At 43.2% G+C, this 20223-nt stretch overlaps 4 protein-coding genes and 1 long non-coding RNA gene across 6 annotated transcripts; 2 read left to right on the top strand and 3 right to left on the bottom strand.

Moving 5' to 3' along the window:
• Positions 1-809: 809 nt before the first annotated feature.
• Positions 810-1966, bottom strand: LOC4342111 (uncharacterized). The gene has a single exon (XM_015787122.3). It carries the CDS (start codon positions 1948-1950, stop codon positions 1099-1101), a length of 852 nt encoding a protein of 283 aa, XP_015642608.1. The 5' UTR covers positions 1951-1966; the 3' UTR covers positions 810-1098.
• A 4565-nt stretch (positions 1967-6531) lies between these two features.
• On the bottom strand, positions 6532-8837 carry LOC112939240 (NADH dehydrogenase [ubiquinone] 1 beta subcomplex subunit 2). Its single transcript, XM_026025966.2, has 4 exons — positions 8718-8837; positions 7831-7876; positions 7692-7754; positions 6532-6976 (listed from the first exon to the last, which is right to left on the bottom strand). Exons 1-4 carry the CDS (start codon positions 8807-8809, stop codon positions 6956-6958), a joined length of 222 nt encoding a protein of 73 aa, XP_025881751.1. The 5' UTR covers positions 8810-8837; the 3' UTR covers positions 6532-6955.
• A 344-nt stretch (positions 8838-9181) lies between these two features.
• Positions 9182-10961, bottom strand: LOC4342109 (expansin-like A4). 2 transcript variants are annotated; one of them, XM_015786273.3, is made up of 3 exons: positions 10645-10961; positions 10437-10537; positions 9182-10319 (listed from the first exon to the last, which is right to left on the bottom strand). In XM_015786273.3, exons 1-3 carry the CDS (start codon positions 10817-10819, stop codon positions 9648-9650), a joined length of 948 nt encoding a protein of 315 aa, XP_015641759.1. In that variant the 5' UTR covers positions 10820-10961; the 3' UTR covers positions 9182-9647. The 2 variants fall into 2 exon arrangements, with proteins under 2 accessions (XP_015641759.1, NP_001408860.1); NM_001421931.1 differs by having other exon boundaries at positions 9265-10313; positions 10645-10860.
• Positions 10960-12215, top strand: LOC107281185 (uncharacterized). Its single transcript, XR_001546507.3, has 3 exons — positions 10960-11175; positions 11342-11739; positions 11861-12215. It is a non-coding gene; the product is annotated as an uncharacterized lncRNA (long non-coding RNA).
• A 5044-nt stretch (positions 12216-17259) lies between these two features.
• Positions 17260-19154, top strand: LOC4342108 (GDSL esterase/lipase At5g55050). The gene is made up of 4 exons (XM_015786317.3): positions 17260-17606; positions 17755-17903; positions 18055-18306; positions 18407-19154. The coding sequence occupies exons 1-4, from the start codon at positions 17318-17320 to the stop codon at positions 18881-18883; spliced, it is 1167 nt and encodes a 388-aa protein (XP_015641803.1). The 5' UTR covers positions 17260-17317; the 3' UTR covers positions 18884-19154.
• Positions 19155-20223: the final 1069 nt, after the last annotated feature.

The following is a 20223-nucleotide window of genomic DNA, read 5'->3' as shown; positions in this document are numbered from 1 at the left end:
CTTTCTTCTAATATATCGACGTGCAATTCTTTTTACGCTTTCGCGAAAATAACATTCGGTCAATAACGCTAAGAGGTGAGGAACACTATCACTTGCCAAATCAGAACAGGCCGGGATGGAGGGGAGGTGATATGTACAATTATATCCATTCATGAATTTAATTTGCAATGGCAAAATTATAGATAAGACTAGCAATATATCAGTGCATTGTAACTGGTCGGTTTCCATTAGCAATTGAACTAGGAGTACTAGTTGATAAATAGCTCCCCCCAACATTACGGGAACTACATATGCGGCCTGAATATAGCTTTCAGTAAAAGAGTTGGTACCACCAACAATATTGATGGGCCTTAATTTGCATGTGCATCGTTACTGTTACCGATCTCCATATATTGATCCATATATTGGCCCAGTTAAATTGTGTACTGCTATTTACTCTTCTGCATAATAGTTTATACTTTGAAGGGGAATTCTACTAGCACTCTATCCATTTCATAATGTAAGACTTTCTAGCATTGTCCATATTCATTTAAATGTTAATGAATCTAGACATATATATGCTCACATTCACTATGAAGTAGAACGTATGCAAGTTCCTCGATCGGAGCAGGTTTTTTGCATGCATGTGTATCATGAAGTAGCTAGCATATACATATATACTTTATTAAATTTTGATACTCATCGATCAGGCGCAAGAAACACGCACAAAACGACGTCCCAGGACGTATTGTTTTTGAGATATCGAATCAACATTTTCCAAAACCACTTGATACTTTGAACAATGTAAATCACAGAAACACTAAATTAAGTGAACATCTCAACAACTTACTGAGCTATAATTAGCCGGCATGAGCTGTCGTGGAAAATTCTGAGTAAAAACGCACACATTTTTACAGGGCAAAAACAGTACATGTGTCAGAATGCAGGTGCAATACACAGCGATGAAGCACATTTCCATGTACTACGTAGCTGCACAAAAACTTTGGAATATTTACAGCACTTTGCACTTGACTACGATCATATCGACTAGGTAGCTAGGCGGCTCGCCGTGTGATTGATCGACGGCGACGATGGCGGCGACGACTAGTAGCAAATGAATTAGAAGATGTGGGTGTGTATGTTGAGCAGTGCAACCCTGGTCTGCACAAGGCTCCTGAACACCTTGTCGCTGCCGTTGTCGAGCTCATCGATGCACTCCTCCAGCTCCTCCAGCCTCTCCACCAGCGCCATCGTCTCCTTCTCCTCCTCCGACGACGCCGACGTCTTCTTGATCAGGCACACCAACGCCGCCGTCTTCCGGCAAGAGCACGCCGCCGCCGAAGCCGACGCCGACATGGACGCCACGGTGTTGAAAAGCGTCGCGGACGCGGCGGCGGTGACCGCGGCCGACTCCATCAGCAGGCCGGTCACCTCCACCTCCGCCGCGCTCCCGCCGAGCCCGAGGCGCGACGGCCTGGCGCCGTCCCTCGCGGCGGCGGCGAGGCGGGCGAGCTCCTTCCCGGCCTTGCGCTGCGAGCGCACCGCGGAGGCGAGGCGCGCGCCGTCGCGGCGGCGGATGGCGGCCAGGGCCTCGGCGACGTCCTGCTTGAGCGCGACGACGGTCTCCTGGAAGCTGCCGTGGGCGTCGGCGAGGCGGAGGAAGGCGTCGAGGAGGCGGTCGTTGGCGGCGGAGAGGGCGGCCTGGGCCTCGGGGAGGTCGAGGAGCTCACCGAGGGCGGCGTGGAGCGCGTCGAGGTGGGCGAGGCCGGAGGCGACGGAGGTGGGGTCGTGCGCCCAGGAGCGGACGGCGCGGATGTGGGTGTGGAGGTGGGCGAGGATTGGGTGGGAGCGGCATGGGAGGCTGATGGATCGAGCATGGTAACCCGGCGTTGCGGGTGGAGAGCTGTGCTTGGACGACGACCTGGAAGGGCTGAGCGGGAAGGAGATGGAGCGTGCGAAGCTGGGCGCCATCGATCCCTGCGTGCGTGCGTCTGTGGCGCGCGCGGTTTTTATAAACAAATTAACAAGAGATCGAACACTACTCACCAATGGTGAAGCAGCAGCTTGTTAAGCTAGGGGTTGGTTGGTGTCTGACAAAAACGCATGTGATATGGGGCGAGTTGAAAGTTGAAATGCGCGTGGATGGTGATCGATCTGAGGTTTTTGCTGGTTAATTGTCAGAGGAGACAAGTGGCAGACTGGCATTGCAGGATGGCCACCGTGGAGGGATCATTCTTGGTTTCTGTTCTACCTCTCTTCACGTCGTCTCTGCACTTCAATTTAATTTCCCCCTTAACTAATCAGCTGTAATTTGTGTGATAGTGTTCTGAACAAATCAGATATCAGATCGATCGAGATTGGGTGACAGCGGAGCAAGCTAAGCTTAACGTACATTTCCTGATCAAAACTGAGCTAAAGCTCGCAAGCTGCATGCAGTAGTTGTAAAAGGTTAATTAGCTAGCTTCCTGTCATCACGATATATATATATTTCTCTCTTTTTAATTGGTAACTTGTCAAGAGAAATTTAAGCCAGCTAGCTAGGCCGCTTTGCTTAAGGCCTTGATCAGTTTTACATTGCATCGTCTGTTAATTAGGATGGGTTGGGTTGCACGGTTATAATTTAAGGAGTGAAAGTAGATCACATCACTCATGCATGCATGCATATGGAGAGATGCAGGAGAGGAGCAATACAATGCAATCAGCAAGCAGGCTAGCTAGGCCAGCACAGGGATAGCTAGACAGACAGATGTGTGATAGTAGTATCGTATTTGTGTATCCTAGTATTGACCGTTGGTGTCGTAGAGGGACACATGCATAACAGGGAACATATCCTATAGGTGTACACACCTTACAAATCAACTAAAAGATATTACTAAAAATTTTTAAAAAAATTTAAATGCATTTTCAATAGTATTACATCTACGTGTAAAGCCTCATTGAAATTCATCGTACTTAGGAAGAAAAAAATGATAAAATTTTGACAGTCTTATAGTCTTAATAAACTATTAAAATTTGTTTTTTTCTGTTACGGCTAAAATATAAAGAATTTGAGGATAAGATTTTACACTTAGGTGTAATATAATTGAAAGTATATGCATATTTTTTTAGATTTTTGATAACATTTGTTAGTTGATGTATACAGAGTGTGTATATGTAAAGTTTGTATGTACAGACTATGTTCCCACTTAATACGACGCATATATAAGATATGATATTTGAGCGTGTAGTTCTTGTCTTCGCAACGAACACAAGAGTCGCGACGCTCGAGAGGACATTTGTGTCGGGCGTGTGCATGCGCGTATGAATGATCGATCGATGCAGCAGATCGATCAGCAATTATATATCGATCACTAGTAATTTAGCAGCAGGCCAGGGAGGGACATGATCCGCGAGACATGCATGCAATGGTCGCACGCAGACAAACAAACAAGCTAGGAGATTAGCTACTGTATAACGCGTCGTCAGTTAGCTAATAAGCTGGACAGATCTCAAGGCCAGATCAGACACAGGACAGCTGCCTGCATATGCAGCCACTAAACGTTAGACCTATACTGTGTACTATAGTATGCAAGCTTCAGTTCTAGCTAGCCAGTACATTGCTGATCATATTGTGTTGTACTGTGTATTGTACAATGTACTAGTATAAGTTACAATTAGTAGACATCACTTAATTATTAGCCGACGACACTGGTGTATACTTACTCAGTACTTTTTCTCTCTATCTTAGTTTAATTATCACCAATTTAAAAGGTGTTGAGATCAAATACAACAAAACTTCCATGGCTCTAAAATTATTTTCCATCGATCAGGGTGTTGCGTTGCTTCGTGTTTCGCAGATTGCATCCCGCTTTAAATGTTATAAGGAATTATACCGACATAAATTAATCTTGGTTAGTTGTATACATGTTGTATATTCAACAATATCCATTTATTTCTTACACAAATAAATGAAAAGACACTTAATTATATAATGATTATTTTAGAAAGATCTAAAAATATTAGATAATGTCAAACTAGAGAAGAAGCTTTGGAAGGGTAGCTAGCTGATGCCTGGTGGCCGAAATCAAGTTTGTGCTTTATTTAACTAGTTTTTGGTGGTAACAACTAAAGTGGGCATCTATCGATTAATCGTACACCTTCCCTCCCAGAACTATTTTTTTCATGTTTTATAATATAAAACGTGCCTACATGCATACATTAACTATCACATTTTAATCATTTAAATTTAATTTATTTTAAATCCTCTACCATAAAACGGCCTAACACATTGCTAGCAAGTATCGATGTGATCTCACCAAGAAGGTGATTAAATTTTTCTTCAATCTTTGCAATAGGAATGGTTGAGCCTTATAGTTTGGGATGAAGGAGTTCTCAGCATGCATATCGAGAGGCCCGGCCAGCCGATGAAGATACTGAGGGAAATTTAAGATTTCAAGAAGTACTACCTCTGTTTTTTAATGTATGAAACCGTTGATTTTTTTTACCATCTATTTAAATTTTATGCATACATAAGTTATTCTTAAAAAACCATTTATATTAAATCAAGTCACAACAAAACAAATAATAGTTAAATAAAATTTTTAAATAAGACAAATAATTAAAAGTATCTAAAATACTAACAGTGTCATACATTAAAACAGTTAACTTGTGAGAATTTGAAACAAATGGATTTCTCAACTTCTAACTTCCAGTTAATTTTTCAGATTCCGTCACTGTTTGGAAGAGCTTCTAAAAGCTGAAAAATTTAGAAGAAAGCTACAGCTCAAGCTCCATAAACAGGGACTAATTAAGAGATAGATATACTAGCTAGCGTGAGCTAGTGATCAGTGCATGCGCACGAGTGGGTGGTTAATGATAGATAGATAGGTTTATAATTTGACGATTGAAAGAGATCTGCGAATGATGATTGGTTAAATCGGACAAGGCTACAAGGACATGATCCGCGAGGCGAGGAGGAGCAAATTACAAAGCTAATAGTATATCTATCCATCGAGGCATGCAGGCTGCAGCTGGCAATTTCTCGGCGGGTGGGCAGATGCTTCGCTTGTGCTTCGTGCTGATCGATCTGCTACTACCTACCTAACCCTGCTGCTAGCTACTGGAACCCTAACTATAATTAACTGTAATATATATGTCTCCTACTGCTGCACCCAATCGAATTGGAACGCCCGGGTAGCTAGCCTGCCTATCAAAATGGTGCATGCATGCTTGGTTAGCAGTAACTTAGCACTACAATATTAACGAGAAGAGAAATTTACTGACCGATCAATGGCGATGGGTGCATTAGCACACAAGACGACAATATCACAATATTATGGTCGATATATAAGCATGTCTAGCTAGCTCTCAGTTATATATATATCAACCGATGGAACAAGAGGCATCAAAGGGCATAAGAGTCTCTTTTGTTTAATCGCTAGCTATATAGTAGTAGTATGTGTATTTACTGGAGACTCCTCCTAATTAAGCTACCAATACTAGGGTCATGTTTACGAGAGCTTTAGATTATGAGAAGCTTTCCTAAACAAGCCCTAGGACACCACGGCCAGTGTACTTACCTCATTGCGGAGTGTCGCTGAGACGGGTCGACGACCTAGATCAGCTCATGGTCATGGAGGCCGCCACCGGTTTAAATTGAACACAAATCCCTAACTCTGAACAAAAACAGGAAAAATGAGTAAAAATTGAAAAGTGTCTAGTTGGCCACTGACATGGCTTCCAGCTAGCATGTACCCCACACGTGGGCTGTGGCAGATGTCAACGATAAATATATACGACCTGCCACATCACCTGCTGGCTGTCAAATTGTATATTGGTCGATCGATACATCCATCCAGTACTGAAGCGTAAGCAAACGGCTAGCAATGCATTGAGCTAGCACTGTGATCAAGATGAGCATCCATGCAGATACTCCAACTTGATCGATCTGCCTGCCACAGCTGACATTCAGATTCAGGCCGTCGCACATAATAATACTATAGCTGGCCCTGTTGATCTGACACTCTCCATTGCTCGATCCATCCATCCATGCCATGCGTGCGTGCAAATATTGCCTCCATCGACCTCGGTTGCAGAAACACATCGATCGCCTCCTCCAGCACAAGCCAAGCCAAGTGGCCTTTTACACTACTTGCTTGAGTGCTTCGAGGCCCAGCCACAGTTCCAGCTAGCTAGAGTACTAACCCAACTTGCCACACATCACTATTCACAAGCCCCTCCAGCTGCTGCTTAATCGCAAGATTTTAATTCACGCCAAGAGTACATAACAATTAGTAACAGACCTCCTCGAGCCGTTAGTTACAGCAGTGCGGAGTATCAGTGGGAGAGTGAGGCAGCCAAGCACTGCACCAAAAACTTTTGCCAACAATTCAGGCAACATTCTAAATAAACCACCTGCTTCAGTCATATATAGCTCGACCATTCCTCTTTCTATTGCTGTAACCATGAACAAATATCCATAAACGACGACGACCGTCAACTGATGCATATGCTGCGGTGTTTTAATTTGATCATCTAGTTATAATAGGAAAATGGAAATCAACTTGCCTACTCTGGAGCAACAACTGTAGAGCTCTGCCTGTTCTTATATTAAGCAGGAAAGAAAAAGAAGTGTTTATGACAGTTTCAAATGATTACAAACCCAGAATTATACAACTTTCACAGCGTGCATAAAAGAGTGAATTACCCTATGAAATTATTAATCGTAAACACTCTTTCATTCATGTTCTGAATCACCAAGGCCACCACCCGTTCTTCCTGCTGGTGATCATCCTGAAATTTCTTTTATTCCTCTCCAGCCACACATTCCACCATTGAAGCTATCTCAAAAGCAAATACTTAACCAGTTTGCATTAAACAGTTGAAAACAACATGAAAACCCATCTTAGTTTTAATAGATTGTACTTTATTAACTTCAGGGCTTTCATTGCAACAACCAAAGCAGTGAGTCTCCCTCGGCCACTAAGAAGCAGTTGGTTTAATGAGGCGACGATGAACCCTGCACGAGACAATACAAATCCATTACTAATCTGATTAAAAGACTCTGGATCAGGTTATCACTAGGGACTAGGAACTGTCAGGCAGGCATTGCTAACGGACATCAAACATAAAAGGCCTATTGATACCCAAGATTTGCTTTTCACAGCTCAACACAGGAGCATTGCTACAGTTCAGGAGGGAGGGAGGATGAGCTCATCATCTGATCCATTTGGTACCTCCATGAAATTCTGTCATGCCTAACTGAACTACATCGACATGTAACTGGTATCCCCAGTAACTGAACTGGCAATGGCATTCAAATGATGATGAAAATAAACAATCGGTAGATGTGCTTTTGTGATTAGCAGTCAAGAGGTGCCTACAAATGTTACAGCGCAGTAAGATACAAAACAACCCAGAATTTCAGTTATTTTCCCTCATTTATTCTGATGCACTTTTTACATTCTCGATTCCCAAAATCAAAGAAAAGGGTAAAGGGAGGCCTGGTTTAGTTCCCAACTTTTTCTTCAAACTTTCAACTTTTCCATCACATCAAAACTTTCCTACACACATAAACTTCCAACTTTTCCATCACATCGTTCCAATTTCAACCAAACTTCCAATTTTGGCGTGAACTAAACACACCCAAAATCACCACAGGCTTCTTATTGATAAAAAGGAGTTCAAACATGAGCTATTATGCCAGCAAAGAAAAAATGGTTTTGATTTAATACCTCATGCTCGTGTCCATGACCATGAGAATGGTCATCATGACCATCCCAAGGATGACGCAAACCCTGAAAGCAGTATGATTTATTAAAAATAGATGAATCAAGATAACTTAAGATGGAGTAAATCGAAATAGCATAGTACCAAGAGAACAGCACCATCCTGCTTAGCCCTGTAGAAAACCCAAAACCTGTACAGACACCACATTAGGTTATAAATGTAAAAAATATTGAAAACCCACATTGTTAAAAAAAAGTTCAACAATGAATTGCTATAATCATGTTGCCACAGTAAGCTGTTGGAGCAGAAGCTTAAAAGTAGGCTGCAAATGACTTCATCGAGAAAAAGATAAGAAAATATGTGACTGAATAATAGAGATTGGACGGAAGAACTAAGGACTATACAGTCATGCATCTTCAAAGATTGCGATGTGAAGTTGTGACATTCAGGTAGGCTGGTACCCAGTAGATCCTTTCAGTGGCGGTGGTGCTGACATCAAAATTGCTTAATTATCAGTGGTTGAGTGTTCAGTTGTCAGTGCTTATTTGGTGATCAGTTTGATAGTATAAGCCATTTCTTCACAGACCAGGTTTTTACCCTAATTTGCTGTTTGTCTAAAGCTCAATGTTTGTTAAACAAGAATCTGGCGAAACAGTTTCCACAATGTTTGCTTTTTGTGCCTAATGCTTACTCATCATGTTTTTCAGTTAAAGAAAAGATCGATTATTCATGAGGAAATCTAGCTGATACAGCGATGAGTCCCATGGCCCAAACGATAACTGATGAGTAAACTGGTCCCTATTCGAGAGATCCCCAAGTCGGGCATCCAAAAATCTAGAACTGCCTGCCTCTTGAATAAATAGCGCACAAACAGTTGAATCTAGGAGGAGAAGTCTCCGCGGGGAGGAGAGGGATCTCATCTGGGAGAGGAGAGGAGCGGAGACGAGGAGGCAGGTCGGGAAGGTCGCAGTCAGATTTGGGGGGAAATGGGATGGGCGAGGGGATTGGGGAGAGGGAGGAATTGTACGAACCACATGACGGCGCAGAGGCCCTTGCCGGCGACGGTGTGCCACCGCTTGTTGTGCGGGATGGTGAACGTCGTGCCTCCGCCGCCGCCGCCCATCGCCGGAGCTCGCGCTCTTGTCGTCCTCGGTTTCGGGAGGAGACAGATATGATGATGCTTTCTTCCTCGGCTTCGGCTCGGCTAATGGGCCTGAAATAAAGGCCCGGTAATTATTTCAAGGCCCACTGTTTCCTAGCACGTACCGGCCCGGCCCATTGGTTGTGGTCCACTTCTGATCGAAAGCGAACTAGCAATCTGAGACGATACATTTTCCAACAGGTAAATAGTACTATTGCTCAATTCTCCACAAGAGATCGCAACAGCCATTTGTCAGGATCAGGACCAATCAATCTCTCTGCAATGCTGTGTTGTTCTCCTTCTGCCGCAGGAGGCGGGAGAGAGAGCGGCAGAGGGGAAAACAAGAATACAAGGTTGCGAGGAGTGTGTTTGAACTTTATTAAAGTTTTCTCTCTACTCTTATCAGTCGAAAATATCAAAATAGCAGGGACAGTGTCTAGCACTAAAAATTCACATTTTAACAGTGTGTTACCAAAATATCGATTTCTACTATATCCTATAGAAAAAAAATATCACGAAGTGGCCATGTCGAATGGCAAAATTTGCCTTTCCAAGAAGGTCCAAGTTTGCTGCGCTACCGATGGGTGGCTACATTTTTTCACAGGTCCGCGATGAGAGGTTATCAGTTTCTCACTTTTACATAAAAGCCCCTGGCTTTGTAACTTCCAAAGCGTATTGACTCCCTCCTTCTCTGCCGCCTCCCATCCGCGTCGCCGGTGCAGTGGCGTACCAAGCCTCTCGCCGCCGCCGCCGCCGACTAATCCCATCCTCCACGCCTCTGCATAAGGACGCCTTCTTCTTCATCACGTCGATCGAATTGTCATCTGAGCTCTTCCTCCTCTCCATCATCGCTGTCCATGTCCTGGATGGCACAGGAGAGGCTGCACGAGCGCACGGCGACGTCGGTGACCCGAAGGCCGGTGTCGTACACCTCGCCGGGCCTCCAGTCGGCGGGAAGCACCTCACCGTCGCTACGCAGCCATTTCCCGCCGGAGCCGGCCGTCACCACGACGCGGAGCCGCAGCGGGCCGACCGGCGCGCGCGACGTCGTCCAGACTCCCGGCGCGCCGTCGCGCCGCGTCATGTACCTCCACGACGAATAGTACGACGACGACGGCGGTGTAGCGTTCGCCTGCGCGATCTCAACGGCGGCGATGTCGGTCTGGCCGCCCTGGTACAGGAAGCGGATGGCGAGGTGGGTCGGGTTCCTGCTCGCCTCCTCCACCCTCACCGCCAACCTCCTGCTCTCCCTGTACTCGCAAGGTATCCTCCTGAAGTCCACCTCTAGCGTGCGCTGCCTCGTGAGCTCGTGAGCGGAGACGCCCTGCTTGGCCATGGCCGCGAAGGCGTCCTCGGTGATGCGAAACTGCAGCGAGCCGCCGGCTGTCCGGTTCATCTCCCCCTCCTGCTCCGGCTGCTTCGCCATGTCGGCGACGACGACCTTGACGCCGTCCTCCCCGCACAGTCTCCGGTCTCTGCACCTTAACTGCATCTCAAATTAACCAGCAGCAGAATCGATCAGCCTCCTCATGCTTGCTACCTTGACGGATTCTGAGGATGCGTGAATGGAATGGATTACTGAAAAAGAAAAGCAGAGTAGGTTAACTACCTGGTAGCAGGCGCCGCAGGCATGGCCATGGCGGAAGAGGTCGGCGGTGACGGCGGCAACGTTGAGCTCCATTGGTGCGGCACCGAACCCGCAGGCGCCACCTGCATCCACGAAAACCTCGATCGCTTAGATAATGCATGAATCGGACTATGCATGCGTAGGTAGATCGACTCCATAGGTAGGGTGGGTAGTTGAGGTGATGACTTGCCGGTGAGATGGGCGGCGTGCGTGGGGGTGGGGAGGATGGAGACGGTGGAGTGGCGCGGGGTGCACCAATCGCAGGAGTGGGCGGCGGCGTTGGCGACGACGACAAGGTGGAGAAGAAGCAGCGCCACGACGGCGGTGGCTCTGTGGCAGAAATGGACGTCGCCGTTGTCGTCCATGGCTCAAATCAAATGTACTCCCAGCCACTACCAAAACCACCACCACCACTGCTGCTGCTGCTGCAATATATTATAGCCTCTCTATAGCTTATCGAAGAGGCAAATGCGAGGTGGAGATCGAGAGCTTGAGAAATGGATGGTGAGAGTCACTCGTGTGTGATGGGGACATGCATATTCATATCATCCATCATCAATTTCATCATGCTGCTCCTACTACCCTACTTCATATTCTTTAATTGATACTATATTACTAGTATGTGGTTAATTACTCATATATTAGTAGTATAGCTTAAAGCTGCCCGTGATCTCCAGCTAGCCGATCGATCAGCAGACTGCCACGAGCCTATGTAATTTATGTAAGCTCATGTTTCCCTTTCTTGCCCATAATTGCTACTCCTTTCTGAACAATTTTATTCTCTCTTTCCTTTCAGAACAAAACAATAGTTGTAGTAGTAATTTCAATTCAATTCAATTATTATCTCCTCTTTTATATTGTCAGTCCACTTAATTAGCTTCTAGCAGGGCAATCTAGGAGTAGACGTCAGTACACTTTGGATCACCTACTACTACATGACAATGCAAGCTCGGTGACCCGTGAGTGCTGCCAACACTGGCCCACTGCAGCTAGCTAGCAAACGAAGAAAATGTTCAGACACAACAAACAAGCGACCACATTACGTGTACAGCCTCCGAAGCTTAATTAGCACACGGGCTGAACAGCTCCAAATGCCTGAGTGTTGGCCACCATCCAAAGAAGAATTAGAGGAATCTTTGGAATTGACAGGGATCGATGCTGCATCACGGATTTTGCCAAAAGTCTCTTTCAGAGTCTAGTGTCAATGCAAGTGTGCTGCTAGTTTCCTCCTAAGCTAGTAGTGTCACCGGCCACTAGATGGAATAATATCCTTGTGTGCTTGGAGGTACTATCATATATCAACTCTCTCTTTTCAGTTAATGGATCTTCTCCAGACTGCTGTCCTAGTGTTAAATTTGTGGTATTAACCTTCCTCATCTGTTGTGAATTGCTGTCAATTCAAGCAGGGCAAAAGAGTTTCAGATTCAGAGACCCTTCTTTTCAGCACAACAACAGTGGAGAGGACAAAGATGAAACTGAAACGATGTGCCTGCCACGAAGTTGTTGATTAAGTCCGCATCATTAAGACTACTTGAGGTCATCAGGTGAATAGTTAATTGGATTTGTAATTGGATATTGGTTGGGCGATTGAGGCTTAATTATGGTCCTGGATGATCTGGTCCGAATAACATAGTGTCAAACCCAAGATGCCGAATCAATGATCGATATGTGTTAACGCATAGCTGTGGACAGATATCATATGGATATGGGATTGTTCTGGAATCAATACGAGATTATATATAAAGAAAGTATTATCTAACCCATCGAATGAACAACATACTCATTTGCTGATTTCTAATACCCAAATTAGATGCTCTACATGATACAGCGTTGACGAGTCTCTGTCAGAATTTGGATTGATAGGGAAGTACGGTGGTTGCAGCTGGCTGATCACAGAGTTTCAAGCATGTGTTGATTTTCCAGAGTATTTCTTTTAGTTAATGTGATTTCCTGAGTATACATGTGCTCAATCGTAGTCCTGATTCCAGAATTTGCAATTTAATTTCTGCGTCAAACAAAATCTGAAATAACCAATAGAATTAAGGTGCAGTCTTATCAAACCCATTGCTAGAGGAATCTTGGTGGATGATCCATGGCCGGATCGCCTTCCGGGTGAAAAAGGGCTGCTGCAACAAGAATGCAAGGCCTTACTGTATACCGTAGTACGTGAGCAGCGGCATCGGCAGGTTGACAACAGATAGGCTAGTAATGCTGGCGATAGATTGGACGTGACGATGGATGTTCGACACTACTTAGAATTATTTAACATAGACTAATAATAAAACCAATTATATAAATATAGGAATTAGAGTTGTAGTGCTAATACAGGAGTACAAAGCGCCCTGCTCGATGGAATAATCGAGATCCAATTCCAAAACTGTCATCTAAACCTATTTGATTCCAGTGGAAAAAAAAAAGCAAAACAGGAACTAGGTAGGCAGAAAGCCGTGTATATACGTGTGCACATGTAAGTATTATTTTTTCAGTCTAATCACTTCAAAACTATTTAGAACATACTTTGATATATTTGTTGCCAGTAAAAATGAAGCGACTGTCTCTTTATCTATTCGATCATTTTTAATCACCAAATATACAACCAGCAATTCAGATGATTTATAAGTAACTAAATTTGAAATAATAATAATAATAATAATAATAATAATAATAATAATAATAATAATAATAATAATAATAATAATAAAGACTGTGAAAAGAAAAAACCATATACGACACAACATGTGATTAATTAAAATTTAAAAAATAAATTATGAAATTAGAAAAATAAAAACAAAAGTTTAAGAAAGAATACGATTTATGAATAACAAAAGTTCAAAATAAAAAAAGAAATATTAAAAGAACAACCCGTAACACAACAATGGTAAATAACAATAAAGAGGGAGGGATAACGGGTGAGCCGTAAATAAATAAATAAATAGGGTGTAGCGGTTGATGGGACATTTTAAAATAATAAAAATATAAATGATGATTAGATTCAATTTTAAAAATCTCAATGACGATTAAGAGTAACAGCAGCGGGCAAGCCGTCAAGGAGCGCAGTCGTGACGTTTGACTGGATTTCTAAAAAGAAAAAAAACAACGATACTAAGAGGAGACATCGGGTGGATTGTAGAACAGTACAATGACGACATTTGATGTAACTTCTAAAAATATAAATATGTCAATCGACAAGACAATGAACTAAAAAACTATAAGATCTAAATATGAAAGTTTCAAAAAGGATGAATAAAAGTTGTGACAGGTCGGGCAATCAAATAAATGAGTGGTAAAAAAGTAAGGGGTGACGACTTATTGACTTTTAAAAACTAACCCGATGATAATAAGATTCAATCTTTTAAGATCGGCTAGATGGCTATTTAACAAATTTAAATAAAACCATGCTTAAAAATATATAATTCTGGATGGGTGCTAGCCGCACAACAAATAAAGGGGTGACAAAGGAGTAAGGGTAGCAACGGGTGTGACTTTTAAAAATTATAAAATTATAAACCCGGGGATGATAATGTTCGATCTTTGAAAGTCCTAAAACAACGAGATAGATATTTAATAAAATTTTAATTAGAATCATGTGAAAAATTAGATAATTTTGTGGGTGCTAGCCGCGCAATTGCGCGGGCCACCCAACTAGTTCTCATGATAATGATAATGGGGTTGGTTCATATAATTTGACTAACTAGCTTCATTGGAGAACTTTGAATGGTTTGAACTTTTTACGGTATGGTTTTCCTCCAGCATCTCAAAAAGCACTCCTAGAATAACAACAAACGTTGTTGAACACATTTTGAGGTGACTGTGAACTATGTAGCATAAGAATCAAGCTTACCTATGTATATCTACTCCATCTAAAGTCTCATACATAGTACGTAGTAATCCCTCCGTATTTTAATGTATGACGCCGTTGACTTTTTAACAAACGTTTGACCTTTCGTCTTATTAAAAAAAATTATATAATTATCATTTATTTTATTGTGACTTGATTTATCATCAAATATTCTTTAAGCATGACATAAGTATTTTTATATTTGCATAAAAAAATTTGAATAAGACGAATGGTCAAACGTTGGTTAAAAAGTCAACGGCGTCATATATTAAAATACGGAGGGAGTATATTATAACCCTCAGTTAGCCTTTGACTGACCCCTTCACGGGAAGTGGATACCTCAACCAAATCCATGATGAAAACCACATGAATGAAAGGAAGACAGGCTATTGACTTGGGCTGGGCCGTCTAGTCGATACTTGGAGGAATTACATTGCTTGATTTGGTTGGATCAGGGATGGATGTGATGTTGTGGGCTGGGATGGGCTGGCTGGGTCGCCAGTTTTTCATATAACGTGGGCTCGCCACTTAAGAGGCATGTCGATGTGTGTGTTGGGCTCCAAGAATTCGGCCCATATATCTGATCGATCCGAATTGAAGCAGGCCGGGCAAGAGCAAATAAAGCTAGTGATGATTGGATTGGCATGTGGGGCGTGCAACAAGATGGCACCGACGAGACGACGGACATGTGGAGCACGCACTCTCACTCGTGCGTTGCGTACATTATATTCGCCGACACGCGAATACTTCCAACCTAGCTAGTACTAGTACTATGTGATAATATGTCCATGCATGCATGTATGTTGGATTGGGCCGGCCGGCTAGGATATTTGGACGGTGTATACCATGCACGCATATGATCCACGAGCTCCTATCGATCCAAGCATATGTGCATGCACCATATCTTGGAGGAAATCCTATGGAACTTGCTAGCTATACGACTTTCGACAAAAATCTCTCAAAATACTTTTAAATGTGGCAATAATATAATTGCATTAATTGTAATACCATGTAACTTCTATATTACTTGGGTGGAATTAAAAAAACAACATGGCTGATGCGCACAAATATTTTCTCTCCACCAATAGCACGGACCATAAAAGCACATCCGACGCTGAAAAATCAAAAGTTTTACACCCCTTTTCTTCAATAGAATTTTAGTGATTCTGAAATCTTATAATGAACCAGTTTTTAATTCGAGATAATTATATACACAAAAATCAATATAATCGATAAATAGATACTTACCAATATATAGGATGTAATACCTATTCAAGCATACTACAAATATGCAGTGGCGGAGGCAGCGTGGGGTTAAAATAGACTTTGTCTGAGATTGCTAGAAGGCCCAAAAAAACTGAGGAGCCTCCACTATAATTTTATCTTAGCTCCGCCACTGCAAATATGCCCCCTTTTTTCCAGTGAAAGAAACAAAAAGTTGCTGTGCATACAAGAGGCCGACAAGCATTTCGTATGGTGGAGCTAAAGGCACATTTTATTGTGTCGGGGCATCGAATTATTGGATGAAACAATTTCTTCATATATTGTCATCATCTACGACGATATGATGATGGTATACTCCACACTAGCGCATATATTGTAGCATGTGTACATGGTGCTGAAAATGGATGTGTTGTCGCGTTGATTGGATTGGATCGAACAAGCAGCCCCACAGACCGCAGACGCGCATGCATCCATGATAATCTTGACAATACCTCTTCCGTTTTAGAATGTAAGTTACGTTGATTTTATTTTAAGTTTAATAACTAAATTTATTAAAAAACCTATAATATCAAATTAATTTTATTTAATCCATTATTAAATTTAATTTTATAATATACTTTTTAGTGTTAAAAATGTTGTTACGTTTTCATATAAACCTGTCAAACTTATTAAAGTTCATCTTGCACAAAACCATATCACCTTAATTACATTCAAAGGAGGAGGAAGTACCACGTAGCTTATATTTTTCTTTTGGAAAAAAATGTTGCCTAGTAGCCAGTACGTAGCAAGTAGCAAGCAAGGGGTCGTTGATGCAGACACTCCAACGAACCCGGCCTGGCCGTTAACGTTAGATGAAATATCATTTCATAGAGATAGGCTAGCAGGGATCGTCCTCGATCGATTGGTCAGTTTTTCAATTCGCTCGATATTTGTATGAATTTTCCTTTTATATTTTCTTGGAGAGGCGGATTATGTTTACACACGCTAAAGAAAAGTCAAAGTGTCAAACGCAGCCGGCCGGCTCAGCAAGTCAGCATTATATATATTTCCTTATATATATTCTTCTTCTTTTGCGATCACATGCATATGGGCCCGTACGTCCAGTTCATTATCTAGCCATCGAGAAAAAATGATATATATGCATCCATATATGCATTTCCCTTACTTTCTGATCATAATTAAATATATCATTCTCCTGCACGTGTATATTATTATGTGTATATGTGACGTACGTGCAGCCAACTTGTTTCAAGATCACCAAGTGTTTCTTAAGTGCTTTTAATTAGCAACGTAACTGGAGGAGCTATCGATCAGCAGGTACAGTTACGTTTTAACAATAAGAATTGAATTTGACTTGATCCAAACACAGTAGACAGTACTCCAAAAAAAAAAACATATGTACGCTAGCTAGCTATATGCATGTAGGTATGTAGAGTTGAAAAGTTAGTTCCAGTTTGCTACTCCCTCCGTCCCAAAATAAGTGCAGTTTTGCACTATTCATCTCCAATGTTTGACCGTTCGTTTTATTTGAAAATTTTTTATGATTACTATTTTTATTGCTATTAGATGATAGAACATGAATAGTACTTTATGTGTGACTAATTTTTTAAAAAAATTTCATAAAGTTTTTAAATAAGACGGACGGTCAAACGTTAGACACGAATTTCCACGATTGCACTTATTTTGGGACGGAGGTAGTAGCTGCTTGCATATGCGCCTATAAGTACGCGTGGCAGCCTCGATCTCTTGGCACCATTTCCCACAAATTAATTTGGTAGGCTAGCTAGCTTGGATATATAGAATGATGAAGAACATGATGAGCAGCGCTACTGTTCGTCCGTGGCTGATGATGATGATGATATCCATAGTAACATTATTATTCCAAGTGCAGCAGCTGGCCGGCGCTCAGCTGCAGCGGCAGGTGGCGGCGGTGTTCGTGCTGGGTGACTCGACGCTGGACGTCGGCAACAACAACTACCTCCCCGGCAAGGATGTGTTCAGGGCCAACAAGCCGTACAACGGCATCGACTACCCTGCCTCCAAGCCTACCGGTCGCTTCAGCAATGGCTACAACGTCGCCGACTTCATAGGTACTTCCCATACTTAATTACTAGTATAATCTGTCGTCTATATATATCTCCATAATTGATTAGTATATATATTAGCTAGTGCCTAATTAATTAATGGTTCCATGCACTAATTCCATATGTGATCGATGTGTGTGTTGGATATATGCAGCAATGAAGCTGGGGTTCAAGAAGAGCCCTCCGGCTTACCTGTCGCTGCTGCAGGGGCCTGCAGCTGCAGCCAATCTCACTCTCGCCATCAAAGCTCTCACCGGAGGCGTCAGCTTTGCTTCCGGAGGAGCCGGCGTTCTCGACTCCACTGTAATATATATACTCCTCTCTCTACGTACATATATCCATCTCGAGAGAGAGAGATCAGAATACATATATATCCCGTAGCACATTAATTGTGAGCTGAGATCGAGTTGCTGAATATATATACTTTGAATGCATATGCATATATGATATGCAGTACGCAGGGAAATGCATCCCGCTGTCGACGCAGCTGCGGAGCATGGAGGCGACGAGGGCGGCCATGGTGTCCAAGGTCGGCACCCGCGCCGTCGCCGCCCACCTCGCCCGCTCCTTCTTCCTCCTCGGCGTCGTCAACAACGACATGTTCGTCTTCGCCACCGCCCAGCAGCAGCAGAACCGCTCCGCCACGCCGGCCGAAGTCGCCGCCTTCTACACCACCCTCATCACCAAATTCTCCGCCGCCCTCACGGTACGTATACACTGACACTGACAGTGTACTGTACGCCGCCGCCATGGTCGTCGTTGTACGTTGACGTTAATCAGATCGATCAATCTATGGATGGATGCAGGAGCTGTACGAGATGGGGGCGAGGAAGTTTGGCATCATCAACGTGGGGCTGGTCGGTTGCGTGCCGCTGGTGCGAGCGCAGAGCCCCACCGGCGCCTGCAGCGACGACCTCAACGGCCTCGCCGCCGGCTTCAACGACGCCCTCGCCTCCCTCCTCTCCGACCTCGCCGCGCGCCTTCCCGGCTTCGCCTACTCCATCGCCGACGCCCACGCCGCCGGCCAGCTCGCGTTCGCCGACCCCGCGGCGTCCGGGTACACCAGCGTTGACGCCGCGTGCTGCGGGAGCGGGAGGCTGGGCGCGGAGGAGGACTGCCAGGTGGGCTCCACGCTCTGCGCCGACCGCGACAAGTGGGCCTTCTGGGACCGCGTCCACCCCTCGCAGAGGGCCACCATGCTCAGCGCCGCGGCCTACCACGACGGCCCGGCCCAATTAACCAAGCCCATCAACTTCAAACAGCTCGCCCGCACCACTGCTTAATTACGGACTACTACGTACTCTTATTTTATTTGTTAGTGTATATTCAGCTAGCAAATTCAATTCACTCAATATGAGAGCATCGTAATGTAATATATATTTGTTCATGTATGCATATGCGTTGATTTTTCTTTTGGGGCGAAGCAGTGTGTACCAGGAATGAACGTACACACAAATTTTGATTTTTTTTCTAAAGAAATTGTGATGTAATTTTTTTTAGAATTTGTGATGTATTTGGAGATGATCGATTTGAGGATTCGGAGATATCCTATTATGTGATCTGTGATAATTTGAGGATTTCACGATTTGGGAATGGAGTGAAATCAATATTCAATGTTAAAAACAATGAAAAAAAAGAAGGAAAAAAAATAGCAACCCGACCTAGCTTGGCTCCAACCAGGAGTAAAAATGGATTTTTAATCCCGGTTTTTTCACCCGGGACTGAAGATGAACTGATGGGGGTTACTAACTAGGACTGATGCCCCTTTCTCCAGCTGTGCTTTATAGAAAGAAGAGATTAAGTATTAGCTATCACAAACTTAAAAAATAAATTTATTTAATTTTAAAATAAATGCGTATATATATTATTATTTTTTACATTTTAGAAAACATGCGTATGAAAAATGCAAACCGAGAAGCTGATCATTCAAATTCAGCCTAAGCTAGCTACTCGTAGATAGCTTGATCATTCCTGTATAATACTCCTTCCGTCCCAGAATATAAGAATTTTTAAGGTTGGACATGGTTATTAAGAAAGTAGATATAAGTGAGCAGCGGAGGGTTGTGATTGGATGAGTAGTGGAGGTAGGTGAAAAAAGTAAATGGTGGAGAGTTGTGATTAGTTAGAAAAAGAATGTTGGTGAAGAAGTTGCTTATTATATTTTAAAACGGAGGGAGTATATCAGTCGCATCGCATGTGCTGATATGCTGGAATTACAGTGCGGGAGTAGGTAGGTGCGAGTGCAACACGCAATGCGCACGTTAGCATATACAGTGTACATATATATGTACAGTGTAAGTACAGCCAAAATGATGATAGTAATTAATCTATCAAGTTGGTACGTATGCCGCGTGGTTAGTTATTAATTAATTGGTGGATTAAGCTAGCTTGATCGATCATTCCTAGCTATTTGGTGGCCTGGGTGTCGCATGCGTGCGTGTGCTGACATAGAATTGCAGTGCGACAGTACCTAGGACTAGGTTGCGTTCAACACGCAATATAATGCGCACGTTTGCATATATACAGTGTACAACCTGGAAGCTGCGTGCACCAGTCAACTAGCTAATTGACCAGTCAAGATAGAGCAGTTGCATTATATTGCTTTCTGAAGATTACAGATCGA

This window comes from Oryza sativa, chromosome 6 (assembly GCF_034140825.1).
Source record: "Oryza sativa Japonica Group chromosome 6, ASM3414082v1".
In the NCBI taxonomy this organism is placed as follows: Eukaryota; Viridiplantae; Streptophyta; class Magnoliopsida; order Poales; family Poaceae; genus Oryza; species Oryza sativa.
This window is presented reverse-complemented; position numbering and strand designations above follow the sequence as displayed.

What these genes read in the sequence shown, in the direction of transcription:
- LOC4342108 (XM_015786317.3), top strand. Translation starts at nt 17,318, where the DNA reads ATGATGAAGAACATGATGAGCAGCGCTACTGTTCGTCCGTGGCTGATG. An exon ending in CAACGTCGCCGACTTCATAG is followed by an intron (nt 17,607 to 17,754) that starts GTACTTCCCATA and finishes GGATATATGCAG; the next exon opens with CAATGAAGCTGGGGTTCAAG. An exon ending in AATTCTCCGCCGCCCTCACG is followed by an intron (nt 18,307 to 18,406) that starts GTACGTATACAC and finishes GGATGGATGCAG; the next exon opens with GAGCTGTACGAGATGGGGGC.
- LOC112939240 (XM_026025966.2), bottom strand. Translation starts at nt 8,809, where the DNA reads ATGGGCGGCGGCGGCGGAGGCACGACGTTCACCATCCCGCACAACAAG. An exon ending in GGCCTCTGCGCCGTCATGTG is followed by an intron (nt 7,877 to 8,717) that starts GTTCGTACAATT and finishes GTGTCTGTACAG; the next exon opens with GTTTTGGGTTTTCTACAGGG. An exon ending in AGGATGGTGCTGTTCTCTTG is followed by an intron (nt 7,755 to 7,830) that starts GTACTATGCTAT and finishes TACTGCTTTCAG; the next exon opens with GGTTTGCGTCATCCTTGGGA.
- LOC4342109 (XM_015786273.3), bottom strand. Translation starts at nt 10,819, where the DNA reads ATGGACGACAACGGCGACGTCCATTTCTGCCACAGAGCCACCGCCGTC. An exon ending in GCACGCCGCCCATCTCACCG is followed by an intron (nt 10,538 to 10,644) that starts GCAAGTCATCAC and finishes TCGTGGATGCAG; the next exon opens with GTGGCGCCTGCGGGTTCGGT. An exon ending in CCTGCGGCGCCTGCTACCAG is followed by an intron (nt 10,320 to 10,436) that starts GTAGTTAACCTA and finishes GGTTAATTTGAG; the next exon opens with ATGCAGTTAAGGTGCAGAGA.
- LOC4342111 (XM_015787122.3), bottom strand. Translation starts at nt 1,950, where the DNA reads ATGGCGCCCAGCTTCGCACGCTCCATCTCCTTCCCGCTCAGCCCTTCC.